The following is a 17,684-nucleotide window of genomic DNA, read 5'->3' as shown; positions in this document are numbered from 1 at the left end:
GAGTGAGGTGTTAAAGATGTCAGTGAAGAAATCTCTCTATTGCTTTAGAACCCGTCCAGGGATTTTTTCCGGCCGCTTTTCGTGGATTGATGGTGAAGGTCGTCCTCACCTCAGCGGTTGACAGCTGCAATGCTGTGTCACTGGAAGACAGCGGGAGCATCTGTGCCTGGGTGGAGTTGTTAACTTCAAACCGGGCATAGAAGTTGTTCAGTTCTTCTGGTAGAGAGCGGTTTTTCTGGTATATTGTCGAGACGGGGGGCTTATAGTCTGTGATATTCCAAAACCCCTGGCACAGTTGACGTGAGTCTTTCTCACACACGAAGTGGCTGTTCAGTTTTTGTGTGTACAACCTCTTGGCCTCTCTGATCCCCTGTGACAGGTTTTTCCTTGTCAGACTATATGCTGACAAGGATTTAAATGCCTTCTCCCAGGGAACGTATTTCTCCTGGTAGCCAGGGTTTACAGTTTTGTTTTTTCATGACAGTCTTGACCAATGTCACATCATGAGATGTTTTGCACAATATCAGTGCAAAAGTTGTTTTGTTGAAGAACTGTCAGTGTCTTTCCTCTTTGCTTTAGTGGTTTACTCTTCACAGCAGACACACCCTCTGTATTTATGGTGATGATGAAGTTTAGATGAACACACAGCTGGACGTTTCAGTCAGGATGTGAGGGGAAAAAAGAAAGTTAAGATCATTGCACGTCTGCATAGAAGGAAGTGAAACATCTTACAGTTGTTGTTTTCTCAGTAACCTTCAGTCTACAGACAACAGAATAGAGTCAATGAGGGTTTCTGACGCCCCTCTGTCCACACTATGAAAACACTAACGGGATGAGGAAACATCTCCTTTTTAAAGAGGACTTTGATTCCTGTGGTTAAAATGCTCAGTGTTTTTTGAAACCACAGTATTTTAGGATTGAAGCTGCAGTGATGATGGAGAAATTTAAATCTGTTTATTTACAGAACATGCAGGGAAATAATGGATAGCAAAGACTGCTGGGACACATCAAATTACAAACAATCATTCATAAAGTAAAAGACGAGAATGACACGATCTACTGAGAGCTAGAATGATGAAATATGAGTTATGTAATTGGAGGAGGAGCTTCAGCTTTAAGGAAACAGAGAAGTTCCTGTTTTAGCAGTAAAAGAAGAAAAGCTCCATCATTCTCCATCAGGCAGCATGAGAGTCTGTCAGAGTCTGATCTGTTGTCTCTTCCTGAGTGAGTTCATTGATTTCTTTCACTCCTTTTCATTCTTAGTGCTGCAGTTTAGTCCTTTATTGAACAGACTAAACTGAACTGTTTCAGTCTTTCTGCAGTTGTTTCTGTTTCATGATCTTCATCTTTGGGATTCAACTTCATGTTCAGGGATTAAAATCAACAACTGCAGCTTTGATGATTGGTTTTTATAGCCTATCTTTTTCCTAAACAAAAAATTGTTTTTGCCAACGTTGATAAGATGGCTTTTCTAAACTGTCTGTAGTGATCATCTTCTTTCCATTGTTTCTGTCATCAGTAAAATGTGAACAAGAATCTTGTGATTTCATCTTTTACACGTTTCTATGGATTTCCTCAAATGCATCATCTTCAGTGTTCAGTGTTACTGGAAGACATTAACTGTGACTCTTCCTCTTTTCAGCAGCTCTGCAGGACAGAGACTCTCTTGTTGATGCAGAAACCAACATCTACACAAAACGTGAAGGAGAAGACATCACTGTTAGATGTTATCTTAAATTTTCAGGGAGCAGAAAGCTGCTCTGTAAGGAAACATGTGAAGAAGGAAACATTCTCATAGACACAACTAGTAATGAAGATCAGAGAGGAAGATACAGCATTAAATATGAATATCACCTTATTGGATCAAGTATTTTAGATGTGACGATCACTAAACTCACAAAGTCAGACTCAGGTTGGTACAGATGTAAGTTATGTGAAGGATGGAGTCCAGATTCAGAAGACAACTTAAAATTAATCGTTACAGAAGGTGAGTTTGATCCTCAAAATCATGAAAATATTTCCCAGTTAAAATGTGTGTCTTTTTATATAAATCTTTTTTATAATTAATGTAAATATAAAACCCTTTTTATTTGCTTTGCAAAAAATCATTCATTATGCCTAAACTGTTCTTTATAAATAATAACTAATGTAAAACAAAAGTGCTGACTCACTTTTGAATTCTTTACAGCTTCAGTAACTTCAGCTCCAACCAGGACTGTAGAACTTTCTCCTACAACACAGATCTCCTCTATTATGACAACAACAACAACAACAACAACAGCAACAACAACAGCAACAACAACAAGGAGTTTAAACTCTACATCATCTTCACATCAAACCAAAAATCAAGACAGATCAGGTACAAGAACATCAGAAAATTATTATTATCATTATTTTGTTAACCGTCAGCTTTTGTGAAAGAAGAACATTCAAACGTTTATGAAGAACTTCACTTTTTTGCACATGAGCTCAGTATGTATCACCATATGATTTATTAATAAGAAAAATCTGATGGAAAAATCCTCTTTAAATGATGTTCAAAGTAAAAAAAGTGACATATTAGACACTGCTATTCTTAGTCATTTTATTTATTGAAATGTACCCTCTCAGCAGAATCATCAATATTTGTGGTTCAGTTAAAATGGTTAATATGTTCATAAATAAATATCAATCAATGACAGAATCACCAACAAACAGAAGAGTAAAAGTAAAGAGAGTGTGGGGTGGGTGGTGCTGGGCCTGGGGTGTCGGCGCCTCGGGAGTGGGACCCCTAGGCTGGGGTGGACCTGGGGGGTACTCCAGGGGGGTATTCCAGAAAGCGGGTTAAGCTAGCTCCCACGGTAATTTTGAGGCTAAGGAAGTTGATAACCTCAGTTTTCGGTTCCAGAAATGGAGGTATGTTTCAGGGTAGGTCAAGTTGCCATGGCAACTCATGCTATGAACATAACCAGGTTTAGTTGAAGGTTAGTGTGTTTACAGAGAGGTGAAGCAGCATGGCGTGTCCATTTGTAGATGATTTAGTGAATGAAGAAGATCAGATAATAAAAAACCTAAACTTTCTGTAAAAAAAAAAACAATTCAACTTTCAAAGCTTATACTTTTGTCACAGTTTGTTGTTAGTATGAAGGACCTGCATCTGCTTTTATTTAATATTATTTAATTTTTATTTTTTTACGCATTTCAATTAAATGTCATAGGTGTGTGAAACTTTTGCCTTTTGATCAGCACTCCCTTTGAGAAGAGATTAGTGGATCTAAATAGTTTTTTTTTTTCTGGGTAAATAATGAAAAAACAAAAAAAACTGATCTGATACAGTTTTGTAATACAGCTATGACAATGCAATAACTTTGCTCTATACTTGTTGAGTTTAAATGAATGTGCTGCCATCTAGAGGACAGTTTTTCCACCAACAGTCTTTCATTCTTAATGTCAGGAATCTAAGTACTAAACTGTCCTGAATGAAGTCCAGACATGAAACAAGAAGATCTGCAGAGAAACTACAAACAAATGCTTTACTGTGAGAACACAAATGTCCACAAGTGCAAACAAAGACAACCCAGTTACAAAGTGTGACTGTGTTCAACTGCATCAAACTTATTGACTGAGATGGTCCTCCAACCTCCAAGAGTGGAACTACAACCTTTGTCTCCATGTTCTGCAGGTCTGCTGCTGTATGTGGGTCTGACTCTGGTGGGCTTGATCTCCATGTTTTCAGTAGCTTTGCTGATTTTCTGCAGGAGTCGGAGATTCAAGCAGAAAAAGGGTGAGATGAGATTCCCAGACATGACACTGGCTCATTTACTGCAGAATAATTCTGATCTTTATGGTATCATATTCCATAACCAGAAGGTTCTCGCTGTGTTTTTAGAATTTACTCAATATCTTTTACTGTGTTTGTGTTCACATTTTTCAGTCTGCTGTTCTCAATTTTTCCAATTGTATCTTTAACTTTCAGCTCAAAATTAGAACTCAGCTGTACCTTAAATCAAATCAAACCAAAGTTCCAAAAAGATGCAAGGTAGAAACCTGGCATTGTGCTGAGGTTGGGGAAATTATGTTTTGGGGAATTGTCCACATCAGTGATACCCCACCCAGGTTCACAGAGTCCACTACCACAGGACCCCCCAGATCAAGACAAAGAGCCTGACCTGAGAGATCCCATCGCAGCGACCCCGCTCACTGAAAAGTGTCCATCATCATGTGGAGGATCTCTCGGAGGAAAACTGGAATTACAGATAAAATGTAAAAGGAGTAAAATATATGATGAAATATATTAAAAAAGAACAGTACATAAAAAAAGTACATAAATAAACCTTAGTAGACATATACTTTGTAAAAGTGACTAAATACATTAAAATAAATTTAATTGATTAAAAAACAAACAATAAATAAATAAAAATAGCTATATACACATACACATTATATCAAATTGATAAAAATATCCAATAAATTACTATAAAAAATAAAATAAATAACTTCAATTAAAAGCAAGATTAAAAAGGTAGGTTTAAAACATGAACAGTCTCTTCAGCCCTGAGGCTCTCTGGGAGGCTGTTCCACAGGCGAGGTCCGTAAAAACTGAATGAGGCCTCGCCGTATGTTTTTTTTCCCTATCTTTTGGGATAAACAAAAGGCCGGTCTCAGAGGACCTCAGTTCATACTTTAAAATCATATCAGATGAATATGAAGGGCCAAGACCATACAAACATTTGTAAACCAATAAAAGAACTTTAAAATCAATTCTGAATTGCACAGGGAACCAATGGAGCAATTTTAAAATGGGTGTAATGTGTTCCTGCCCCCTGGTCTTTGTCAGCACATGTGTGGCTGAATTTTGCCGAAGTTGAAGGTTCTATATCGTTCTTCTGGGGAGACCATAGAGCAGGGCATTACAATAATCTAGTCTACTGGAAATAAAAGCATGCATTAATTAGCACCTCTGTGTTGGCAAGAGAGATAAATGGGTGGGTGGCAATATTTTTTAGATGATAAAATCCTGTTTTCGTGATATTTTTAATTTGTGGGATGAAATTCATCTCAGAGTCAAAAATAACACCCATGTTTCTCACACACTGGGAAGTTTTGTAATTTTCATAATTTAAACAAAACTATCTCTCTCTTGTCTTCAGAGCCGATCACTAAAACCTCTGTTTTGTCCTGGTTGAGGTGTAGGAAGTTGTCTGCCATCCATTATTAATGTCTAAAATGCATTTTAAGAGTATGTTGACCGTCATCAGGAGACAGGAGAAAAAGTAGTGGGCCTAAAATTAAACCTTGGGGAACCCCACAGTTGACTTCAAAAATCGTTGAAGACCATATATCCATACTTACATAAAATCTTCGAACTGTGAGATAGGAATAAAACCACTTCATAATGCTACCAGAGATGCCCAAACCTCTCAGCCTGTTGAGTAAAATACTGTGATCTAATGTGTCTAATGCAGCAGTCAGATCCAGTAGTACCAGGACTGAAAGTTTCTGAGAGTCTAAGTTGCATCTAATGTCATTTACTATTTTGACAAGGGCCGTCTCTGTGCTGTTGTTTGTCCATAAAGCAGACTGAACATTTTCAAGAATGTTATTTCTATTAAAAAATTAATTGAATTGGATTAAACAGTTTTTCAATCATTTTACTTAAAAATGGTAAGTTGGATATTGGACGATAGTTTGGATCTAAATTATTGTTCTTCAGAAGTGGCCTCACCACTGCTGTTTTAAAGGCAGCAGGGAAGACACCCGTCTGAAGAGAGTAATTTACTATATTTAAAAGCTCAGACTCAAAGAAGTCGTAAAATGTTTTTAACAACATGGGGGATTGGGTCTAAAAGGCAGGTGGTTGGCTTTAACTGGGAGAATACTCGGCCAAGTGCCACAGAATCAACAAGCACAAAACTTTCCAGTGTTTCCTCCGATGAATACAATGCTATAGATTCATTAAAAACAACACACTTTTGAGTTAAAAAGACTACACGTAATAGCATTGATTTTACTCCTGAAGTGGTCTGCAAAACTCTCACATGTATCATCTGATGGTGCTATGGAGGACCCATGAGAATCTTTATTAGTTAGAGTGTCAATTGTTTTGAAGAGAAATTTAGGGTTGTTTTGTTTTGTGAGATTAAGTTAAAGAAGTGGAGGGTTCTAGCTTTTTTTATTGCATGGTTGTACATCATTTGCTTTTCTTTGAAAATTCTGTCATGTACAGTTAATTTCGTTTTTCTCGACCTCCTCTCCGCTCTCCTGCATTCATGTTTCATGGCTCTGATTGGTTCGTTCCCCCAGGGTGCTGTAGCTTTAGTTTTCAACGTTTTGGTTTTAATTGGACCTACGACATCAATGGCTGACTGCAGTTTGTTATTAAAATGTTCAACCATAAAATCACATGATGCAGGTAAAATATGAGCGGGAGTTTGATGTCAAATGTTGATAGAATTTGCAGCCACATCAGAAGTTATGTATCGTTTCCTCACAGTTCTCACTGGAGCTTCCTGTCGAGTAAAACTGGTGATGTTAAAAAATACTATAGTGATCTGACACAGCCATGTCAACAACAGAGGACACACTACAGGACAGGCCATAGGTTATAACCAAGTCTAGAGTGCGTCCCCTGCTGTGGGTAGGCTGTGTGACAAGCTGTGTAAAATCCACGCAATGCAAAGGGTTAAGAAACTCATTTACAAGTGCATCACTATCTTTATCCACATGTAGGTTAAAATCACCAGTTATTAGAACTCTACTATATTTACAGTGTATAAATGATAACAAATCAGAAAATTCTTGGATAAAACAGGAGGGACACTTTGGTGGTCCGTAAACAGTAACACACAAAATAGGCTGTTAAAAGAAAATGCATGATGCTCAAATAAGGAGTAGCTATTTAGCGTAATTGTTTTTGTTACAAATGAGTCACAAGCAATCGATGCAGTGCCACCGCCTTTTTTATCCTCCCTGGTAGAAAATAAAAAGTTAAAATTTAATGGGGAAGCCTCAGTGAGAATAACAGGAGCATCAGTACCAAGCCAGGGCTCAGTTAAAAAAGGCCATCTATGTTGTTATATAAAATGAGCTCATTCACAATAAAATAGTTATTTGAAAGAGAGCGACTGTTTAAAACAGAAACTTTAAGGCCGTGTTTAAGTGCAGATGGATTTGTTCAATCTTTTTTGTTTGGTGATGTGTGAATGTGATGGAGATATCTAACTGTGGGGCTGGTGGATCTGAGCTGGGGGTGTTTGTGAGATCTGCTTGTTATGCGAACTGGGATGTGTTGTGTGATAGATGTGGTTTTAACTGAGGGTGGGTGATCCAGTCAGTCAGTGAGCAGTTTAATAGAGCTGAGTGTGAGTTCAATGTTCATAGATGTTGAGATCCTTTTTGGTTTGGGTGGATGCCGTCTGGTTTAAAGAGATTTGGTCTATTGAAGAAGGTGGTGAAATTATCAACATGTGGAATATTATAAGAAATGCTGTGTCCTTTTAGAATAGAATAGAATAGAATAGAATAGAATAGAATAGAATAGAATAGAATAGAATAGAATAGGTCTTTAATAATCCCTGAGGATATTTTAAAATGGCCATCTGCTCACACTCATAAAACACATACACACATTAAAAACAATAAAAATAGTAAAAATAATAAATATAAATTAATAAATAAAAAGATTAATAATTTAAAAACAGTGGGTAGGAAAATGAAATAAAATAAGTCAATAAAAAAAAAGAATTACAAGAAATTGCTTCTAAGATGCCCTGCCAGAGAATTGTATTGCCTGATGGCACGAGGAACAAAATACTTCTTCAGTCTTTCTGTTGAGCAGCGCTGGGACAGCAGTCTGTTGCTGAACGTACTCTTCCTGTTGGTGAAGGCCTCATGCAGGGGATGTGAGGGATTCCTCATGATGGCCCTGAACCTGGTCAGAGTTTTTTATTCTGCCACCTCCTCCACAAGATTCAGCTTCAGTCCCACCACAGAGCTCGCCTTCTTGATGATCTTGTTGAGCCTGGAGATGTTCTTCTTGCTGGTATTGCACCAGCACACAGCAGCATACAGGAGAGCACTTTCCACCACTGACTGATAAAACATGTGGAGCAGTTTTGTGCAGATGTTAAAGGAGCGCAGCCTCCGCAGAAAGTACAGCCTGGATTGGGTCTTCTTGTAAAGCTGGTCCGTGTTGGTAGTCCAGTCCAGCTTGTGGTCCAGCACAACCCCCAGGTACTTGTAAGTCTGTACCATTTCCACACTTTCTCCCTCTTTGTGCACGGGCTGAGGAGTTCGGGCTTTCCTTCTGAAATCCAGAACCATCTCCTTGGTCTTCTGGATGTTCAGCTGCAGCTGATTCTCCCCACACCAGGCCACAAAGTCATCCGCCAGCCGCCTGTACTCCCTCTCTTCTTCTCCTTTGATGTATGCCACAATAGCTGTATCGTCCGAGAACTTCTGCATGTGGCAAGTTGAGGTGTTATAGCGGAACTTGGACGTATACAGCGTGAAAAGAAGAGGAGACAGTACAGTCCCCTGTGGTGCCCCTACACTGCAGCTGAGGGTACTGGAGACAGACCCCCCCCCCCCCCCCATGCGAACATATTGCTGCCTGTTGGTCAAATAGTCCATGATCCAAGACACCAAGAATGGTTGCACAGTCATCCTGGTGAGCTTCTCCTGCAGCTGAGGTTGTATGGTGTTAAAGGCACAAGAGAAATCAAAGAAAAGCATTCTCACAGCGCCGCCTCCTTCATCCAGGTGAGAAAAGGTGCGGTGTAGCAAGTTGAGGATTGCGTCCTCTACCCCTACTCTCTCCATGTATGCGAACTGCAGTGGATCTTGGACGTGCTGCACCTGTGGCTTCAGCTCCTGAAGCACTAACCTCTCAAAGGTCTTCATCACATGTGAGGTCAGTGCTACAGGCCGATAGTCCTTGTTTTCCTTAGGGTGCTTGACCTTGGGGAGAGGAACAATGCACAAGGTCTTCCAGAGAGATGGAACATGTCCTACATTTAGGCTTAGGTTGAAAAGGTGCTGAAGAGGAGACCCAAGCTCATTTGCACACGTTTTCAACAGCTTGGGACATACTCTGTCTGGAACTGCTGCTTTCCTAGTGTTCAGTCTCTGTAGTTCCCACCTCACCTGATGCTCTGTGATGTGGTGGGGGGCACATTCTGCAGGTGGAGGGTGCGGATCACATGTAGAGGACATGGGAAGAGAGAGATCATGGCTGATTAATGATGAAGCAGCACCCTGAGCACCCGGGCCCTCCTCTGGCTGAGGGATGAGGACATGCAGTGGGAAGGGCACTGTGATGGGTGTAGCATGGACCGGGCTGGCATTGGAAGTGGGGGGTGAATTGTCAAACCTATTAAAAAAGGTGTTCAGCTCATTGGCTTTTTCTACACTTTCAAACAGAGCAGTAGACCGGCAGCACACCTGACCCAGCGGCGCCATCTTTTTAACCAGATGTGAAGTTGTTGCAGACGGTTGATTTTAATGTCTCCAAAGCGGGGAGATGGAAGCAGACTGGAGATGATGCATTGTTTGTCCAACTGCTTGATGGAGTGGATGAGGGTGTTAAAGTCCTTCTTGAGGGTTTCAGATTGCTAATACGTTATTACTGTATAATGAATGATTAGGATTCTGCAAATGTTGAATGTGTCAAAATTATTTAGAGCAGCGGTCCCCAACTCCCAGGCCGTGGACTGGTACCGCCCCGTAGATCATTTGGTTCTGGGCGGCAGAGAAAGAATAAATAACTTACATTGCTTCTGTTTTATTTATTTCAGAATCTGAAAGATGTTTATTTTGAGGAATTGCCCCATTCTCTGTTATATCCATCAATGTCACTTTTGACGCATGTCGAGGCGCTCTTCTCGGTTACGTGATAGGTTACCGCTAAAATAAAACCCAGGAACTAGCAAAATGAGTAAAAAAAAGCATCTCTGGACAGTTTCTTTGCCAAGGGGAGGCTCCCAGCGAAGACACAGAAGAGGAGCCTTTGACTTCCAGAAACTAGAAAGCTACATTAAATAGACAGTACTTCTTTTGTGCACCATGAGTGTGGGAAGGGGAGAGGTAGACCTCACCTATGCGATTTACAATGTTACGCATGTCAAAATAAAAGCTAAAGATCTGTTTTGTCACAACTCTGTACCTCCTTCATCGTAGCGTAGCGACAATAATCATCTGCCTACAATATCAGGACCGGTCCGTGAAAACTATGTGTGACGTCATACCAGTCCGTGGGGTTAAAACGGTTGGGGGCCACTGATTTAGAGAATATAGGAAAACAGGTTCATAGGTCTGGTGACATTATATTTTTGCTCCAAGTGTCTACTGCAGAGTCAGACCAAACATTCATGATAAGAATATGACAATGTTCCATTGACTACAATTATTTCATATTTTGCAGACTTACTAGGACAGTGATATGAAATAAGTTTTTAGCACCTTAAACTCATAACCTTATTGTATTTATGGCAGTTGTTTGGTTATTTTATTTAAGTTTACATCATATGATTGAGTTAAAAACGTTGCGTCCAGAATATTTGATCTCCTTTGCAAAACATTGACCGTTCAGTCTTGTTCTGTCTAAAAAATGCAGCAGACCCAGAAGTAGAATGCAATATTTTCATCAGATATGAAGGCAGGAAGGAGGAAGAGCTGGAGTCAGTCACCACAAAGCTGTGAAGGTCTCTTTGTCATGAATTGTTTCTGGGATCCAAAATAGGACAAACCCAGGAGTGCAAGAAACCATATTCATTTTATTCTGTGACTTGAAGGAGCCCATGTCATGTAAAATACAGCCAATGCTGAGAAGACAGGAGAGGGTTAGTGATGGGAAATGATATTGATTAGTCTGAGCAAAACCAGGCTTACTGGGATGAGGAGTTTGATCCGCAGGTAGAAGAGAGGAGCGGGGTGAAGTCCTCGGTACAGCAAATGGATGGAGGTGTGGCTTCAGACACAGAAGTCAGAAAAAAGGGGGACACTTGTTGGAGCGGGGTACGACTCAGAAACCTGAGGCTCAGTCACACAGTAAGGCCACTGTTAAAGCTAGCTTTTATACGTTATATGCTATCATAAAATATATAATTTAATCTGCAGAAATTATTTTATCCAAGAATGCAGTCTGTCTAGTTCTATGTTGGAAAACATTCTGAGACATACAACAGTAGATGTTTAAATGTGTTTTAAGCTAATAGTTTAGCTGTTGGGATTTTGGCTTTCCCCCTCCCAAATAATGTTGAATTGTATAAATATGATATTTCATCAAACAAAGGTCTGCTTAGAATTTGTAGCTGTGACTGGCTGGCTTGTCATTTATTTTTCTTAAGCGTAGTTTTTTTTTTTGTTTCTTGCACCTAAAAAGCTGTGCAAACATTGTAATTAAAAAGAAAAGCTGCTGCGCCATTTAGAGAATTGCTCTGAGACAGGCCGTATTGCAAATAATTTTCTAATGAAATTTGTAAAGAAATAACATAAATACTACCACTTTGTCTTTGGGTAACATTTGGAAAACAATCTTTATGTGGTGCACGTGGTTCACACATAGCTCAGTTCAATTTCCATCTTCTGGGGAGGCTGTGGTGCAGAGGTAGAGCAATCTCTGTAGAGGATCGCAGGTTCGGTTCCAACCTTATGCACCCATGCACCAAAGTGGCTTTGAAGAGACAGCAATCAATGCACTGAACCTTACATCATTCCTGGTGATTAGGGGTTGTTGCCAGGGTAAGAAAGCACTGTGTGTATTTGGGACTCACACACAGACACACCTGTATGTAGGATTACATTTACTATTAACAGTGTTAAAATAATTTTACCTTCATTCACTGTTAAAAATAAATCTCTGGTAGTGTTAATGTATGACCTTAACACTGGTGTTATAAAAATCCAAAGCTCTTTGAGTTAGAATTCAACTAAAGTCATGTTCCAACTAATCCCTGGTGTAAAATATTAAACACATTGAAATTTTTTGTTTTAAATCAGTCTCAGAGTGGATCTATAGATACTTTTAACTCCATGAAAGTTGAATTGACGCCACTGATTTTTCTGTTTTAGCATTTAAATTTCTAAATTTCAAATCTTTCAGCTCCTTCTTCAGAAACACAGTGTTCTAACGTCACTCTGGTGAGTCTGAATCTGTCATTCTCATTCATACCTCAATGATGAATCCAAATAAGAAATACAAAATCTATTTGTTCTGCAGCCCAACCAGGAGTACGAGGAGATCAGGGAGAACATGTCGCCTCCTTTGGTAATATCTACAGTGTACTCTAACGTAAAATATAAGAAAGGAAAGAAATCTGACGGCAAACATGTGTACAGTGTCTTCGACTATCCTCAGGGCAATGTAAGTGAAAAAAAACTGTAAAAGACCTCCATTCTGGATTAACTGATGGAGATCAGACCTGTGTTGGACAAAGATGAAGAGAAGCTGTCTGTGGGCAACTCTGTATGAAAAACATCTATGATTTGACGTTATAGTTTGTTTGTTTTTTTCAGGTTGAAGACTCCTCCACTGAATACTCTATGATCCAATTCCCCAACTCCACTTCACCCAGCAGCGCCCCTTGTGGTCACATAGAAAATGACATTTACTCATCTGTTTAGCTTGATGTGAACTCCACCAACACAGATGATGCTTCACCTCCTCTGTACTCTGCTGTTACTCTACATTAAACCACAGTCTGGATGTTTGTGACATGCAGATCCTGTGAAAGTCAGAGGAATAGGAAAAGCCTGTAGAGGGTCCAAGTCCTGTATCTTCAGAGAAAAAAATCCCAGATCAGCCACCCTGCTTGAGTTTTTATGTTTTCTTGGCTTTCAGATTACTACGGAGCCCATGTCCTGACATTAAGATATTAAAATATATCTTGTTCCCACAGATTATTATCTCGTTTGCACAAAATACTATTGCGTTCCCACAAGATACTAGTCCGTTCCCTCAAAATACTATTCCGTTCCCCTCGAAATGATTAACTCGTGCGAACGCAATAACTAATCCGTTCGAACGCAATAATTATTGACGTCATAAATCATTCACGCGGATATGCTCTCTGTACGCCGGCAAAAGCCGCTTTCAGCGGTAACTTCCGTGTCTCTGTGACCCACATTCGTTCAAAAAAGAAACATTAAAACAACAATGATCACTTTAATACTGTCTCAATGAATATAAGAAAAATATCAAAAGATTTATGATAACTAGGCTGCTTTGTCATACGATAGCTCCTGCTAGGCTACTACTAGTGCCGCCGCAGAGCTCTCTGATGTATGCCGGAATTTGGACAACTGGCTGGTCGGTTGACAGACAGACAGCTGATATTGTAGTTTAATAGGAATAATAATATTGTCTGTTATTAACTTTAGCAGTCAGTCGCTGTACATTTGAAGGCTATTAAGCTACATGCTAACTGACTAGCCGATCATTTATCCTGTTATTAATTTACATCATAGATTTACAGCAGATACCTTCACATTTCTGTCTGTGTGTGTCTCATTACATTGCATTGAAGACACAGAGGATGTTTAGAGAACAGATTCATTTATTTAAAAAAGCACAAAAGCATCCATCGTATTCACGTTCATTCACATCATCCTGATGGTACGCCCTCCGTCATCTTGCTGCAAAAGCCGCTTCCTGCCGCTACGTCCGTGTCTCTGTGAGCATTCAATAGGGGTAAAAATAAAAGCAAGAATGGTCGATCTGTTATTGTCTCGATGAAAATCTGAAAAATATCATATTAAGCTGGCTGCTTCGCCTAATGCACTTACCTTTAGCTCGTAGCATGACAACAATAGCAGTACGTCATGTTTCCCAACATGCTTTGCAGCCATGTGATTTTGTGATTTTTGTTTTCCATGTTCCTTTTTTGAACGAATGTGGGTCACGGTAACGGAAGTTACCGTTGAAAGCGGCTTTTGCCGGCGTACAGAGAGCATATCCGCGTGAATGATTTATGACGTGACTAATTATTTCGTTCGAACAAAATAATTATTGCGTTCTCACGAGTTAATCATTTCGAGGGAACGCAATAGTATCTTGTGGGAACGGAATAGTATTTCATGCGAACAAGATAATAATCTGTGGGAACGAGATATATTTTAATATCTTAATGTCAGGACACGGGCTCCGTAGATTACAGATATTTGTTTTAAGTCAAACAACTCATCTTTGTTGTGTGATTTGTGTGTGATAGTGTGTGCTTTTTTACTGTTACATTGTAGCAAATCCTACTGCCACCACAATCCTGTTTTTGGAAAATCCATAATGCCTTTATGGTCTTTATTGTGAGCATCTTGGGATTTCCGATCACATTTACGAAACCAGAGTATCTTTTGCTTCAGCCCCTAATATAAAATATATAAAACTTAATACAGAGGTCAAAAAACAATTTGGAGCAAAAGTGTAAATATGTTTATATATGTGGGAAATGTTGAATTATTTTACATGACAGTGAATTGAAACTGACTTGATTGTGAAACAAAGCATATAGTTTTATGATAACCTGATCTAACTTGAGTGACTTTGCTGTCCACATCAGCCTTAAGGGAGAAGTGAAAGTCTGTCACCTGTTTACAGCTGTGTTGTGATCATGAGCATTGTTGAGTCAATACAGATGGACAGCTTTCAGACTCCTTCCTGTAGAACCCATCCATCATTCCACGATGATGGGCTTCCATCAGCACTGTAAATCCTGCTGATCATCTGAAGCTTTTCTGCTTGTCGGTCATTTCTCTAATGTTAAAGAATTCCTGGTTAGGTTTCTTCATCTGTAGCCTCCAATTGTCAATTTCTCTTCAGGGATGGCTGGGTTTCATAAGATTGGGATTTGTTTCAAAAACAGCTATTTTCAGACTTTAATATCAATGTGTGACCACATCCCACATGTGATGATTCATCATGAAGGTAACCCTAAATGTGTTTAAACTACAGACTGCTTTCTGTGAATGCTGTTCTCCTTGATGCTAAAACTAACACTGCTCACATGTTAATTTTCAGCCATCAGTTCACTTTATGACAGGAAAACAGTCAAGTTCTCATATTTGGGTAAAATAAATACAAAATCTGTCTCCATAGTCATTGAGTGTTGCATTTCTAAAGTGTTGTTTTCTATTTTTGGGCGGCCGTGGTGCAGCGGCAGGGCGGTCGACCCATGATCGTAAGATTGCAGGTTCAATTCCTGCCTTGCACGCCCATGAGTCGAAGTGTCCTTGGGCAAGACACTGAACCCCACCTTGCCTCTGGTGGTAGGTGGGCGCCTGTGTTTGGCAGCGGAGCCGCCAATTATTATTAGTATTATTATTATTATTATTATAAAACTTGTTACCGGAAAAATTTCCTGCGTCTCACAAAAGATCTGTTTGTGTTTCTGTTAAGTAAAAGTAAAGTATTACACTTAAAGAAGCCCATTGGCCAACGATCAGACTGCTTTTACATCAGGTTTTGTATTCTGCATCTTATTGACTGCAAATCGTGTTTGATTTAATTTGAAATTTTTGATTTGAAATGGTTTATTTCAAGGAATCAAATAGAAATAATACACAAAAGCAATACAATCATCAGTTATACATTCATAAACTAATCAAACTTAGGATAATTAAACATTGATAAATATTGCTTGAAAGGGAGTGGAAGGAAGCGAACTTATATAATCCCACCCCGTTATACTATAACCATTTTATTACGTGATTTATCATTATCCGGTTCATAACTTTTATCAGACAGGATTAAGAATCGTGAAGTATCAATAAAGCACATGACAAAGATGAATAACATAATTATTATGTAAAAATAACTATTTCGGAAATCAACATGGCAAATGCAGATCAGTTATATAAATATATGCAGATTATGTTACTTATAAAAGTAACCCCCCCCCAGTCAACCGTTGTTGTATCCTTGGGCAAGACACTTCACCCTCCCTGCCTCGTGTTTTGTTCCACTGGTATGATTGTGCATTAATGTCCCAGGTGTGAACTGGCAGCCACGCCTCTGTCAATGTGCCCCAGGGCAGCTGTGTCCCTGTTAGGAATAATTAGAAATAGAATAGTTAGAAACTCCCTTTTTACTATTATTACATTTACCTATACCTTTTATTACACTTATGGTTTAAACTTAATTCACTGAGTAGGTATTATCATCTCAAAATTATATTACATCCTAACACAGCACAACCAAGCTATTGTCCTCACAGTTTCTCCTCATCCTCCCTTTTTTACTTTTTGTGTGTTCTGGTGTTTGTGCTCTGGCAAATGTCTGTGGGAACATCAGAGAGATCTGACACTTGAAGCTTTATGACCTTCAAGTATCCAGCCTGCAACAGTATGTGGGTGGGTTTTTCACACCATAGATCCTCAGACCATCTTCTGAATATATAAATGCCAGGTATATATACCAAGCCCTTTTCTGAGTGTCTCTGTTCGCAGTTTCCTCACAGTCCCATTATCTGTCACAGTCATAGGTGAGTGAAATGTGGTCTCCACATTTGTTCCATCCCCTGGAGGAGTGGTGAGCAGCAGAGACAGTCGCGGTCAAGGAACCAATTGGTGGTTAAACCCCAACTGTAACCATAATCCTAACTTTAACCCTTCCTCCAGGTCCACACGGCCTAGAAAAAAGATCAGCTCTGGCAGCACATATGTTTACAATTATGTGCAAATAAACTGTTTCTTTAAAAACACCAAATGGTTTTAAACTGTATTTCAATTACAGCCACATGAATGACCAAAGAATTCTATCAGAGAGTTTTTGGTGGACCCCTTGCTGAAAAAGCAAAGGCCAACAGTAGAAAACCAAACTGCTGTCCTTGGGGGCCGGCGTCCTGCGGTTTTTGCCTTATGTCCCACATAAACCTCCTACTGACTACCTGGATCAGCTGTTGTTGTGTCCATCAACTCAAAAAACTCAGCTGTGACATTCTCTTTAACACTTCTAATAAATATGCACAGTTGGATATAAAGTACAGACCTAAAGTTTAGACCCTTTGGTCTGTAACCTTTATTCTGTACTTCATCTGTGATGTTGGTGCTTTCATCAACAGCGACAATGCTATATGAAATACAATGAATGCCTGGATTCCTTCATTTGGCCGCCCAAGTGTTCTCAGAGATGTTGTATCTGTAATCGTAATCCTTGACAGACTCGTGTTGGCAATGGTTGACTGCTTTTAGGTGTGCAACACTTTTGCAGCCTTCAGCAATTTTTAATAAGTTCACCATCTGAAAATGGTTTGGATGTTTGCGCCAACTTTTCTGCAGTTAGGTGTCTGTCACTGCTCCATCACTGATGTCACAGCTGCAGTAAATGCAGACTGGTATTTTGTCAGTCCAGCTAATAGTTGGTAAATCTTCTCTTTTCTGAACTGCAAATGGTGAAACGTGTTTTTACGGTGAGTCTCATAGCTGTGCTGCATGTTATATTCGTTGAGCACCTGTTGATGACATACCAAGCATGCAGGTTTTGCATTCAGCTCCGTGAACAAATAAAACTCTTTCCAGTTTTCCTGGAAAGCTCAGCACCTCATTTCAACCTATTTTTCTTCTTGACAACATTTTGGTCATTATTGTGTCACTTCTGATCATTGTCACAGCAACGTGACAGCGGTGCGGCTCGCAGGGAACCAAACTGCATCTGAGCTGTTAGGTTTCGCTTTTGACACATGCAAATATATTCTTTCACCTGTTTTGCTTTTCTT

At 39.5% G+C, this 17,684-nt stretch overlaps 1 protein-coding gene across 4 annotated transcripts; it reads left to right on the top strand.

Moving 5' to 3' along the window:
* Window positions 1-1,074: 1,074 nt before the first annotated feature.
* LOC105354459 (uncharacterized) lies at window positions 1,075-15,070 on the top strand. 4 transcript variants are annotated; one of them, XM_011477652.4, is made up of 7 exons: window positions 1,075-1,224; window positions 1,643-1,987; window positions 2,189-2,359; window positions 3,662-3,763; window positions 12,080-12,117; window positions 12,197-12,244; window positions 12,493-15,070. In XM_011477652.4, exons 1-7 carry the CDS (start codon window positions 1,185-1,187, stop codon window positions 12,598-12,600), a joined length of 852 nt encoding a protein of 283 aa, XP_011475954.1. In that variant the 5' UTR covers window positions 1,075-1,184; the 3' UTR covers window positions 12,601-15,070. The 4 variants fall into 4 exon arrangements, with proteins under 4 accessions (XP_011475954.1, XP_011475952.1, XP_011475953.1 ...); XM_011477650.4 differs by having other exon boundaries at window positions 12,197-12,340; window positions 12,493-12,741; XM_011477651.4 differs by having other exon boundaries at window positions 1,077-1,224; window positions 1,646-1,987; window positions 12,197-12,340; window positions 12,493-12,741.
* The last annotated feature ends 2,614 nt before the right edge of the window (window positions 15,071-17,684 follow it).

This window comes from Oryzias latipes, chromosome 7, assembly GCF_053564925.1.
Source record: "Oryzias latipes strain Hd-rR chromosome 7, Olatipes_Hd-rR_3.1".
In the NCBI taxonomy this organism is placed as follows: Eukaryota; Metazoa; Chordata; class Actinopteri; order Beloniformes; family Adrianichthyidae; genus Oryzias; species Oryzias latipes.
The sequence above is the reverse complement of the archived record's forward strand: the minus strand, read 5'-3'. Positions and strand labels throughout refer to the sequence as shown.